Source organism: Ornithorhynchus anatinus, chromosome 9 (genome assembly GCF_004115215.2).
Source record: "Ornithorhynchus anatinus isolate Pmale09 chromosome 9, mOrnAna1.pri.v4, whole genome shotgun sequence".
Classification (NCBI taxonomy): Eukaryota; Metazoa; Chordata; class Mammalia; order Monotremata; family Ornithorhynchidae; genus Ornithorhynchus; species Ornithorhynchus anatinus.
In genome coordinates this window covers 39,618,152-39,630,533 of record NC_041736.1, presented here as the reverse complement: position 1 = coordinate 39,630,533, position 12,382 = coordinate 39,618,152, and the positions used below count along the sequence as shown (strand labels likewise).

Here is a 12,382-nt window from a genome sequence, read left to right as displayed (position 1 = left end):
TCAAAAACAAAGTCCATGGAGATTGAAGAGGTTACTCGGGATCTGGAGAAGTTGGTTAGTTCTATTTATGCACATACTTTGTTTCACGCTTGCATGCTGGTTGCGGTAAGCGTCCCCAGCACTACCCTTCTCCTGCCTGCAAAATGCAGTTATCTCCTCTTTCCCTTCTCCTGCCTTTGACCTCAGCCTCATTGTACCTATTTTCACATTTTTCCTTCTCCTGTGCCACTGCAGAGACCTGCCCGCTCAAGCTCGGAGATTGGTGGACCTAATGAAGAATTCTTTTGTGAGTCTGGGGGCAATGAATGGTTTTAGTGGGAGGGGGCTGCCTGGGATATCAATCCTGATAATGGTGGCACAGGAAAAAACAGATATTTAGGGAAGGATGTGTTGACATGTAGAAACCATCCCCAAATACAGGAAGCCTAAGTCTCTGCTCCCCTGCATGCAAGCCTCATGTCACACAATAGATTATCTGTCTTCCCCAACATTTCCCTAAGGGACATTCAGTTGTATGAAATTGTGATATTTTCTGTGCATTCCTCTATGATTCACCATGTGTTCCCTGGTTATTCCCAAGATCAAATGTTATTGTTGCTGCCCCCCTCATCGTTTTTCTTCATTGTTCCTATCTCCTTACCTTCTCCTCAACTCCCACTGTGATTGGATTGTCCCACCAAAGAAGTATCCAGAAGGGAGGGGATACCCATAAAAATGGGGACCATGAAAGAGACAGCTGAAATCCTTACCAGGTCACTGCTTGTAGGACCTGGGAGGTACAGTGGAAGCAATTGGGAATAAACTATTTGATCAGTTGGAGTGAGGGTCAGGTGACTCTCTAAGAAAGTTGAGTCATGGTTCCCCCATCCCATCTCTTCTCCATCCTCCAAGACTAGGAGGGCAGGGCCCTGAGTGGGCAATGCAAATGCTTTTTTTGATTAAAAAGAAACCTGAAGGCAGACTTCCTAGTGGAAGTCAAAGCCCCCTAGGGCTTGAGTAGCTCGTTGTTGAGCTTGTGGAATTTCTTGTGCCTTCCTCAATTTAAAGCAGGAGCTCAGTGGATAGGGGCTCACCCCCTCCACATTCCCACCTCTGCCTCCTGCACGGCCCCCATCACACTGTTAGTGCTCGGTAAGTTTTTGGCTGTGAGAAGAAGCAATGTTCCAAGAGCCTCCTCTTTTGGTCTCTCTCAGAAAGAACCCTAGATTGGATATTTACCCAAAGCCAGCAAGACAGTCTTGAAACTAAAGGAATTTGGGGACAGCTTCTCTTTAAGATCAATGTTCTTTTCTCCACCCTTTCATTTTAGCAGCCACTCTTATGGGATAGCCTGGTTGGGAGTCCCCAGACTCCTTGGCCAGTTTTCCCTACAGTCTCTGACCTCACTATGCCCCAGGAATGCTAGTGCTGAATGGAAATCAGTTGAGCTTGTTACAGCATGGCTGAGGGTACGTGGGAAATTCACCAGAACTCCGCAGCGGACATGTCTGAGGCATGGCAGGCCCTTCTCCTGGACTTATGCGAAACCTCTGGGCCCAAAGCAATGGCCAGGCCTTGGGGCCTAAGGATGGGGAGGCGGCAGGAAAGCAGAAGGTTGGTGTTTGTCCTGACCTTCGTCATTTTTGGAAATCCTCACAATGAGCACTATCCCATCACTTCTCGAGCCAGTCCGCGGCTGATTTTCTTTCCCTCTAAGGATTGGAACGTGAGCAATGGGTTTTCTTTACTATGATGGTGTTATGTCATTTCAGAAATTCAATTTCCAAGAAGATTGGAAGATAATAACCATTTTTATAGGAGGGAATGATCTCTGTGATTTCTGCAGTGACCCAGTAAGTACTCAACCTCCAGGGCACATCCCCAGGTCAAACTCCATCCTTAGGGAAACAAATTCCAGCTCTAAGCACATGAGCTGGAAGAATTGAGTGTTCTTAGGGCAAACCTACAGAGCTCAACCTACGTCACCTCTGGGAAGAGATAAAAATAAGACCATCATAATAGCTCTCAAGATTGATCTGATTTGTCTTTATCACAACTCCTTGAGTTATACTTTAGAGAATCAGCATGGCCTCATGTAAAGGGCACAGGATGGAGAGTTAAGAGACCTGGGTTCTAGTCCCAGCTCTGCCACTTGGCTGCTGTGCAACCTTGGGCAAGTCACTTAACCTCTCTGTGCTTCAGTTACCTCATCTGTAAAGTGGGGGTGAAGTACCTCTTATCTCATCCCCTTTATCCTGGGACTATGTCTGACTATGTGGTGTTGTATCTGCCACAGAGCTTAGTAGTGCTTGACACCTTGGGCGTAACAAATACCACAGTTACTATAATTATTTTAAAAAACGGCTAGTGTTTTACTGACTTGAGAAAAGTACATTTCTTGGTAAACAGCAGGCAATTCCTCTCCCTTCAAATGCTCCTGTATCCCACGTTTTCATCCCTTTGTCCTTAATGCTGCCCCTTTCTAGGATGAGATCTTCATTTCCTCCCCAAGGGCTCAGAAACACTAAAGTCACAAATGGTTTCAGGGCCAACCAGTTGGTTCTCCTTCCAACGCTGAGAGCCAGGGCCCTTTCCATGGCCCCAGCCCCAGTTCCCATCCAGATCCCTAAATTATCAGCCCCAGGAGGCTCGCCAGAGATGCAATCCCTCCTGTAGACTGTAAGCTCATTGTGGGCAGGGAATGTGTCTGTTTATTGCTATATTTTACATTCCCAAGCACTTAGTACAGTGCTCTGCATACAGTAGGTGGTCAATAAATACGACTGAATAAATGAATGAAAGGTGATACCCTCTTCTCTCCTCAGACCATTTAGGATGACCAAGATGTATGGTTAATAAAGCCTTGCAAATAGGTTTAAGAAATCTTTCAGTCCATAGACATTTTCAGCAGGCTTTCCTCTCAGTGACGAATATTGCTGTCAGCAGGGAATGATGACATTTTGAAGGAATATCATGTTCAGGCTGGAGCTCATAATTTCAATTTTTATTAAAATTCCTACTTCCCAAAGCAGCATTTATTTTGGGTCTGATAGAGTGTCTTTCAGACTCCGGACCCATGGCCCTGTTCGGGTTGCATGACTTAGTTAATGGAAAATAGAGGAACCAAGGAAAATCTCCTTCCTCTTCATTCCCCCATATAACCTGGTCCCGTGTCCTGTACACACTGGAGTTCACTAAATATCACAGAGCTAAAAGAGAAATTTCTTTCTCAACAGGTCCACTATTCTCCTGGTAACTTTACAAGAAACATAGAGAAGGCATTGGACATTCTTCACGCAGAGGTAAAGGCCTCCCTCCATCCCCCATAATCAATGGCTTAGGAGGGGTGGGAAAGCTTGGCTTTAGCTCATTGGTGGTCACTGGTCTCCCCTAATTATCCCTCCACTAGAGCCCAGCACAGACAGGCCGCAGCATGTGGAAGGCTGTCTAAGAAGTCAAAACCAGGCGTGTTTGAGCCAGGCTGTGAGAGAGTCGTCCTCCCCAAACTCAGAGGGGCAGAGACACCCTGAGGGTATAGCTACTGCCCCACCCCAAAGGAACCCGGTGAACTCTGTTGTGGGGGAATGCCCACTCCTCACTGCATTTGGATTTACACCCTTTTATTCTCTCTTCCCACAGCTCTTAAGTACATATCCCTAATTTATCTACATTAATATCTATCTTCCCCTCTAGACTGTAAGTTTTTTGTGGGCAGGGAGCATGTCCACAAACTTTGTTATACTGTTTTATTGTACAGTACTCTGCACACAATAAGCACTCAATAAATGCCATTGATTGATTAGTATAGAGCAAGGAGGTAGGACAAGCCCATGAGTCACCTTTGACAGGAACCCAGCATTGCCCCTTCCCCTGAGTCTTAATTGACTGATTGATTAGTAGGTTGAATGGGAGCTCCCACTGGAGGCTGGTTGGGAAAGAAGGGGTTTTCACTCTTCAAAGTCTTGAAATTCCACTCCCACAAAGACTCCATGGTCAAAATGGAAAGCTGGTATTCTTGCCTAGCAACAAGTTCAGCCAGGGCCTGGGTTACAAAAGGTCATCAATGTAATAGACATGAGATCAATCAGTCATATTTATTGAATGTTTACTGTGAGCAGAGCACTGTACTAAGCACATGAGAGAGTATAATGCAGTAGAGTTGGTGGACATGTTCCCTGCCCACAAGTAATTTACAGTCTAGAAGGAAAAACTCCTAAACCCTCCCTGGAAGAGTGATATTTTGAGGCCCTGCAGGGGGTACCAAATTCCAATTGATGGCCACCCTCTGGGCTACTTGCCATCATGGACCCAAATAGACACAGAGCCATTTAAGAACCTCAGTCATTGGTATTTATTGAGCATTCCCTGTGAACAGAGAGTGTACTAAATGCATGGGAAAATACAATAGACACAAGATTGCTGCTCTCAATGTAAGCTTGTTGTGGGCAGGAAATGTGACTGTTTGTTGTTGAATTGTACTCTCCCCAACACAGAATACAGTGCTCTGCACACAGTAAGTGCTCAATAAATACGAATGAATGAATGAATGAGATTAGAGTCTCATGCCTCAACACTAAAACTGTGGTTTTTCTAATGAGCCTGAAGCAACATGGCCTAGTGGATAGAGAATGGGCCTGGGAGTCAGAAGGACCTGGGTTCTAATCCCAGCTCTGCCACTTGTCTGCTGTGTGACCTTGGGCAAGATAGTTAACTTCTCTGTGCCTCAGTTCCCTCATCTGTAAAATGGGGATTAAGACTTTGAGCCCCCTGTGGGGCAGGGACCGTGTCCAACCTGATTAGCTTGTATCTACCCCAGCACTTAGAACAATGTTTGACAAATAGTACGCGTTTAACAAATACTATTATTGATATTATGCTCTCATTTTTCCTCTGAGCAGGTTCCTCGGGCCTTTGTGAATCTAGTCCCAGTGCTTGAGATTGTTTCCCTGAGGAAACTGTATCAGGAAAAGAAGGTCTTCTGTCCACGGCTGCTGCTCAGGTATGGTTTCTCTGTCTCGGTGGGGCTGCAGCTAAATCCAGAAAGAAGATCTGCTCTGGTTGGTTAGAAACCACAGTGATTGCCTCAGTTACATTTCTAGTTCCTTGCCCAGAGGAGCCCTGAAAGATCCAGACTGGAATGTTTTTCATCCTCGGGTGCTGAGGAGACTGGACTGGGGAAGCTTGGGTATAAATGGAAAAGAAAATTTGAGGCTTATTAAAAGGAGAACTGGACAGCTCTGCTGGTCAACAAAGGAGAAACCAAGCAGACGAGTGCCAGTCTCATTTCCAGATCATATTAAGTCAATGTCCACTGGGTGCCTGTCACTTTGTTAGTCATTCTCAAGCTTGGCAAAAATGACAGCCTGTCAGGTGGAATAAATTCCCTCAATTTCCATGAGCAATCTTGGGCCCGATGATTGTTTTCCCTCCTCACCCTCTATCTAGGCATTGCAGCTATGGGCCGGCTAATTAGGGTCAGAGGTACTACAGCTTTCTAAATAATCTCCAATAGGAAGGAAATTCACCTCAGGGAAGAAAATTCTCCTTAGGAAGTTGCTTGGGCCTGAAACCCAACCTCTGGCTCAGCGCCTAAATGCACAGTGATGGTTTTGACTGGCAGGGTTTGCTCTTTGAATGCAGGAGTCTGTGCCCTTGTGTGGTGAAGTTTGCTGACAATTCCACAGAAATTGCCTCCCTCATCCTATTAAATAAACGTTATCAGGTAAGGTGGGAATGCAGGAAAAGATTGAGATTTAACAATCACTCCTTGGGAATTCTGCTGCTCTTTTCAGGGACTCATATAAAACACAGGAGGAAGTTTGTCCTGGGCTCCCAGCGGGGTGGCGGAGGGAACTGGCAGCCAAATATCCTGACTGGTTAGCTGGTTTTACTAAGCGCGGGAGTAGATATAAGATAATCAGGTTAGACACAGTCCCTGTCCCACATGGGGCTCAAAGTCTTAGTAGGAGGAGAACAGGCATTGAATCCCCATTTTACAGATGAGGAAACTGAAGCACTGAGAAGTTCAGTGACTTGTACAAGGTCACATAGCAGGCAAGTGGTAGAGTGGGGATTAGAAACCCAGATCCTCTGACTCCCATGCCCAGGGTCTTTCCACTAGGCCATTCAGCTCTGAGTGTCTTAGGAGGGTACATAGGTTAAGAATTCTGATCCTGGCCATTGTACTGAATCATGGCTTGGCCTCTCTGAGGGTCCATTTCCTCTTCTTCACCTGGGAATAAGAAATGCCAACTCTGTTATCCAGGGCAGTGGAGGTACAGATAATGGGAATCCAGAGATTGTTCAAAAAACTAGATTTCACCATTACCAGAGCTGTTGACAAGAAGGACTCTAGACTGATTGGAATTTCACATCTTCAATCTGCAGTGGAGTCAAACAGGGAATTGACTGGGGTAAAGGCCCCTAACAAAGACAACTGGGTTGAGGGTTAAGGAGAGAGCAGCAAGGTGTGCAGATAATCCATTAGCTATTTAGTCACCTCTGAATATCAGACCATGGACTTTTCTCTGATGTAAGTTATTAGGTTCCATCGGTTACAGGCTGTGGCGAGTATACCTGCGGGTTCCTTTTCCTAAAATTCATCAGGAAACATAGACCAAACTGAGGGTTAAGTGCAAGGAAGCAAGGCAAAACAGGCTGACACAGGCTCTTTCCCCCGTAGGAGGGAACACACCAACTTATTGACAGCGGAAAGTACGACACGAGGGAAGACTTCACGGTGGTCATCCAACCATTTCTGGAGAAAGTTTCTATGCCCATGACACCGGTAAATAAAGACACCACAGGATTTTCACATATGTCCTCCTTGGAGTTAGACCATTGTTCAGCAGTCAAATGGGGGTTCCCACTCCTGGGTAGTACAGGAGGCCAGGCTGGAGCAGAACCCTAAAATCTTCAGAATAATGGGGTCATTAGTCGATCAGTGGTATTTATTGAGCGTGTACTGTATTAAGAGCACTGTACTAAGCACTTGGGAGAGTACAGTACCAACAGAGTTGCTAGATACATTCCCTGCCCACAGTGAGTTTTCAGTCTAGTTTTTTAGCAAAGGATCTGTCACTCAGTTCCTTTTTACCTTCATCTTTTCCACAATGGCGACTATGGAGGGTGTCAGGTCTTTGCCAATGTAATAATAGTAGTAATAATAATAACTGTGGTAGCTGTTAAGTGTTTACTCTGTACCATGCACTGTAGAAGGCACTCGGTGTAGGTACAAGATAATCAGGTCGACACAGTCCCTGTCTCACAGGGTCTCACTGTCTATGGGGAAAGTATAACAGATCTTTAACCCCCATTTTACATATGAGGAAACTGAAGCATGGGGAAGTTAAGTGACTTGTCCAAGGTCACAGGGTAGGCAAGCGGCAGACCTTAGATTAAAGTCATGATCCTGTCAGTCCCAGGCTGACTCTTTCCAATGGACCATGATGCTTCTCTAAACCCATCTGCCCCACACCTTCTTCTGTGTCCCTTCAGATGGTCATTCAGTCAGTCAATCATATTTACTGAGCACTTACTTTATGCAGAGCACTGTATTAAATGCTTGGGAGAGTACAGTATAACAATATACAGACACATTCCCTGACCCTGACTTCCCTTCATAGTCCCCAGTCTCTCCATTGCCCAGCAAGAAGATTCCTGATGCAGTCAGGTCACTGTGAAAGTGAGAGGCTAGTTTTGTATTTTCACTCTTTAAACAGTCTTAGGATTCTAAAACTCAGCCTTCATTTCTCCCTGTGTCCAGGAGGGCTTGCCCGACAGCTCTTTCTTCGCTCCTGACTGTTTTCACTTCCACAAGAAGGCTCATGGTCGGGCAGCCAGTGGTCTCTGGAACAACATGGTAAGATGATAGTGCACACGATAGTAATAATCACATTTAACCACCTGTTGTCTGCAAAGCACTGTTCTAAGTGCTGGGAAAGAATACACAGGAAAATTAGACCCAGTTTCTGGCCTTCGCGGGGCTCACAATCTTAGTATAGAAGCGGGGAGAGGGGACTGGTATCAGACATGTAAGGAGAGATGAAACGGTAAGAATGCTGAAATAATATCAAAGGCAAAATAAAAACATCAAAATGGTAGTAGGCTAGAGGAGCAGAGTTTCAGAGTCCAACAGTCCCAGCTGCAGTGACTGCCTCAGCTACAGCTGACATTCTTTATTTTGCGGAGCCCTCATGCTACCCCTGCTTGTGTCCTTCTAAACCCCATGGTGCAAGGCAGGATGGGTAAAAGGCCCCAGGAAAAAGCCTGACTCAGTGTATTGGCAAGACAGCATGGCCATCTGGTGGGTGAGTTGTTTTTCCCGATATTTGGGAAAGCCTTTGAGGATCCGTGGGTCTATACCTCACAATTAAGGGACTTTACCTGCAGCCCCAGCAGAAGAAGAAAATACAAACCCCTAGTAACAAATAAAACAATTTTCTTTACGTCTCCTGTTCCACCTTTCTCTCTGTCTTTCCTCTCTCTTTTTGTCCCTTTCTCTCTTTGACCATTCCTCCTTTCTCTCCTTTCCTCTCTCCCTCTCCCTCATTTAGCTGGAACCTCTTGGCAAGAAGAAGACTGAACAGAATTTTGAAAAGCTAATCAATATCACATGCCCGACTCAGGTACAGAATGAAAAGGTTTTCTCCAAGAGATCTGCTTCTCTACACGGTGTCTTTGGTGGAGTTTCTAGATGTGGGATTCAGCACAAAGATTCAGGCAGGCTCTCTGGGGGTTTCAGATCACACACCCTCTTGAGGGTTGTTGTTAGGAGAAGAGTGGAAAGCTGCAAAGAAGCTGAGGCATCAATTATGAGACTGCTATGTTACCAGAAGCATCCTTCAATGAGTTGGTGGAGAAGCCAGCAGCTAAGGGAGAATGCAGGAGGGAGAATTGGGGACCTGAAACCCTTCAGCTCCTGAGGCTGTTTGGGTGATGTGTACAAGGTTGCCTCTGATTTCCTCTGAAAAAAACTTGAAAAATGTTTGTCCCTGATGGACAGAACTGTTGCAGATAACCAATTACACCTGGTGGACGTGAGTCGGTCCGAGAGTGACAGCAGGGCTAACCTCACATTCCACAGTCATTCTACTGATAAGAAGGCACCTCTGGGGTTCATATCTCTTCCCTCCCATCTCCCTCCCCTCCCCAGGTGTTTGCTTCCGAAGACCTAATTTTTATAAATGACAAAATGAGCTGTGTGGTGTGTGAGTTTGAATCATCTGAAGCTCTCATTAAGTTCTATTATTTTTGTGACATTGATGATAAACTCCGTCATTCACATGCCCGTCGTTGGTTGCCTTGGTGCTGAATGATGTGAAATTTCCTGAGAATAATAGTTTTACAAGAGGAACATTCACATAATGCTGGTCAATTCAGTGTTGCCAGTTTACAAGTAAAGAGGAGTTGTCTGTACTCTGTGTTTCAGTTCAGTGGATGAGTCAATCAATCTAGTATTATTGAGTCCTTATTTTGTGGAGAGCACTGTACTAAGAGCTTGGGAAAGTCCAATATGACAGAGTTGGTAGGCACGTTCCTTGCCCACAAGCTGCTTACAGTTTAGAGGGCTGGTTAAGTAGGTAGCACTAAGCATCCACTGCAGTCTCTAGATGGTCTGGGTGAGGGATGGATTATCGCTACTGGGTTATATTGTACTTAGTCTGGTGTCTGGCACCCAGAAAGTGCTCAATAAATACTACTGATTGTTGATTGTTTGATCAATCTGACCCTGAAGGGAGACCCCTCTCTTAAGCCTTCTATAAACTTTCGCTAACCTTGCTCCTCTTCTAGGCTCGGCCCTTCCTGAGCACCTACCGTAATAGCAATTACACATACCCAAACCACTTCAGTTCAACGCCTCCCCCTCCCACCAGCACACCAGCAGACCAGGTACTGTTTTGACTTTGAGAGCTGATATAGCAGCTCATAGATACCAGGAACTGTACTGTAGAGATGTGAAGGGGTTGGGGAAAAGAGAACAATTTGTGCAGGGGAAGATAGAAAGTGGATTATCCCTCCCATCCTCCTTGAAAAGCCAGCAGGTTTTCACTGGTTGGCAAACTTGGGGAATGGTGGGGTGGAGATAATAACAACAACAATAATAATAATAATAATAAATTATTTTGGGATCTGTTAAATGCTTATTGTGTCCCAAGCACTGTACTAAGTGCTGGGGAACATACAAGCAAATCAGGTTGGACACAGTCTCTGTCCCATTTGGTGCTCACAATCTCAATCCCCATTTTACAGATGAGGAAACTGAGGCACAGAGAAGTGAAGTGACTTGCCCCAGGTCACAGAGTAGACAAGTGGTGGAGTTGGGATTAGAACCCAGATCCTTCTGACTCCCAGGCCCATGGTCTACCCATTAGGCCACGCTGCTTCTCGTGATTCCAGCCTGTTTCTTGCCACTTCATTGATTGCAACTTCTCTTGCCTTTAAGGGTCATGGGAGCCAATTGCAGTGTGAGGACAAAGCCCCATCTGCCTCTCTTCCCAAATCAGGTAATTTAACCTTCGACAAACAGGCCTAAATTTTTCTTAAGTATATCCTAAGGAATTACAAACCAGTTATTGTTGTAACTGTGCCCTACAAATGATGAGTAGGCTATACCCCATTTTAAATCACAACATGCTTTATATTGCTAACCAGATTCTTCTACTCTGCACAAATAAGCCAGAGTCAGGTGGCTCTGTTCATTTTCATTCTTAAACTGAGGAAGTTCAACCGTTCAGGGATCTCTAAGGCCAAGGGCAATTTGGCCCCATTATTTTTAATCTCAGTCCACTGAGTGTCAACCTTAACAGACTCAGAGAAACAGTGGCCCCAAGGCACTCTATGTCCACCCCTGTTGATGCACAATATGCTGGGAGATAAGAAAGGAAGAGTTTGAAAAATTTTCCCTTTTTGGCCTCAGTCTCCCTCTATTTAGTGCAGCAGCCATTCGGGCGATAAGATTGGGTAAGGAAGACAGGTCCTAATACCCCATGCTATCTCCTAGAGGGGTCCTGAACCATCCTATTATTGGTGCAGGGACATTTTCTGCAAAGAAAAGCACAGGGCCATTTTGTAACTTCACTGAGCAACACAAGTAGCCATCAGTGCTACCAGACTGTGTTCTCCTCCCTCCACCCTGCCCTTGTTCTCCCAGCTCATAACCCCGGAAACTGGGGCAATTCCAGAGCCTACAAGAAGCAACCCGGCCAGGTGGGCCCGAATAACCACTTGGGCTGACCATCCCAAGAGGTCCTGCCCAAGCCTGGCCAGGCTCCTGTTTGTGAGGCTTCTCCATGGCTTAGTTTCAGGATATGCAGGAATTCTGGACTCCTCTGAGGTGGAGACGTTCGATTCTTCCTGAATCCAGAACACCCTGGCTGCTTTCTAAGATGATTTGGGAGTACCCAGGATCTTCTAGATTGCAACAGGATTCAGTAAGATATCCTGAATCCTCAGGGAAATCTGGAACTAGGTAGGACCAACCCAACCAGTCTTCAAGTCAAACTGGGATCTCTATTCCCTGGTGAGAAGAAAGGTGAACAAACAGGCCGACACTCAAGGGTATCATGGGGAAAGTTTGGTGTATTGTCAATGAATTTGAAACAAGAACGCAAACCAGCTTTCCTGCAAATCAACTTGTCCTTTCTTTAGAGGAATTGTAAGAATTATTATTCCAAGGGTTAAAGTAGCAACAGAACAATTCAACCACAATAACAGCATCAAAGCCAGTGGTCCAGAACGGCTCTGAGGGGGAGGGAGCTGTGCTCTGAGTTCAGCAGGTTTACCTGCAATCCGTTTGCCTTCACAGTCCATACCCTGAAACCAGCAGACGTGAAAGTCGTTGCGGCCATCGGAGACTCTCTGACTGTAAGGCTCACTCATGGGTAACTGGCTGATGGTCAGATGCCCGAAGAGGAAAATATGGGGAGGGGGCTGGTTTAGCAGTACTGATGCCAGGTAGAGAGAACTTCATCGACATCCTGATATAAAGTCAAAACAGCCTGGGAGAAGGAGGATGTAGTTGGACTAGAATTCAACTTTGTGATTGAAGTAGTTGATGTACTGGAACTTTTTCCGGTTATCCAGCTAGCCTTAAACCAGTTTCCTCCCAGAGAACTTGGGCCTTCATGTTATTTATAGCAGAGAAACAAAATCTGAGGTACTGACTGACTTCCACCAGGCTTAAACACTAGTGAAAATAAAGAACCTCAGACTTAGCGGCTCCCCCGTTTCCGCTATACACCTTCTAGGGCAATATTCATTCATTCATTCAGTTGTATTTATTTAGCACTTAGGAGTATGCAGAGCATTGTACTAAGTCCTTGGGAGAGTACAACATAACAACAGACACATTCCCTGCTCACAATGAGCTTACATTCTAGAGATGAGCTTACAGGTTTACGCA

The 12,382-nt window shown here is 45.5% G+C and overlaps 1 protein-coding gene across 1 annotated transcript in view; it reads left to right on the top strand.

Moving 5' to 3' along the window:
• PLB1 (phospholipase B1) overlaps window positions 1–12,382 on the top strand; it is a 90,810-nt gene that overhangs the window by 38,313 nt on the left and 40,115 nt on the right. Inside the window, exons 21-31 of the mRNA XM_029071636.2 lie at window positions 235–286; window positions 1,752–1,832; window positions 3,216–3,281; window positions 4,878–4,978; window positions 5,620–5,701; window positions 6,662–6,766; window positions 7,745–7,840; window positions 8,535–8,606; window positions 9,772–9,870; window positions 10,424–10,484; window positions 11,786–11,844. Coding sequence (XP_028927469.2) covers window positions 235–286; window positions 1,752–1,832; window positions 3,216–3,281; window positions 4,878–4,978; window positions 5,620–5,701; window positions 6,662–6,766; window positions 7,745–7,840; window positions 8,535–8,606; window positions 9,772–9,870; window positions 10,424–10,484; window positions 11,786–11,844 — 874 coding nt within the window. The remainder of the gene's footprint in view (window positions 1–234; window positions 287–1,751; window positions 1,833–3,215; window positions 3,282–4,877; window positions 4,979–5,619; window positions 5,702–6,661; window positions 6,767–7,744; window positions 7,841–8,534; window positions 8,607–9,771; window positions 9,871–10,423; window positions 10,485–11,785; window positions 11,845–12,382) is intronic.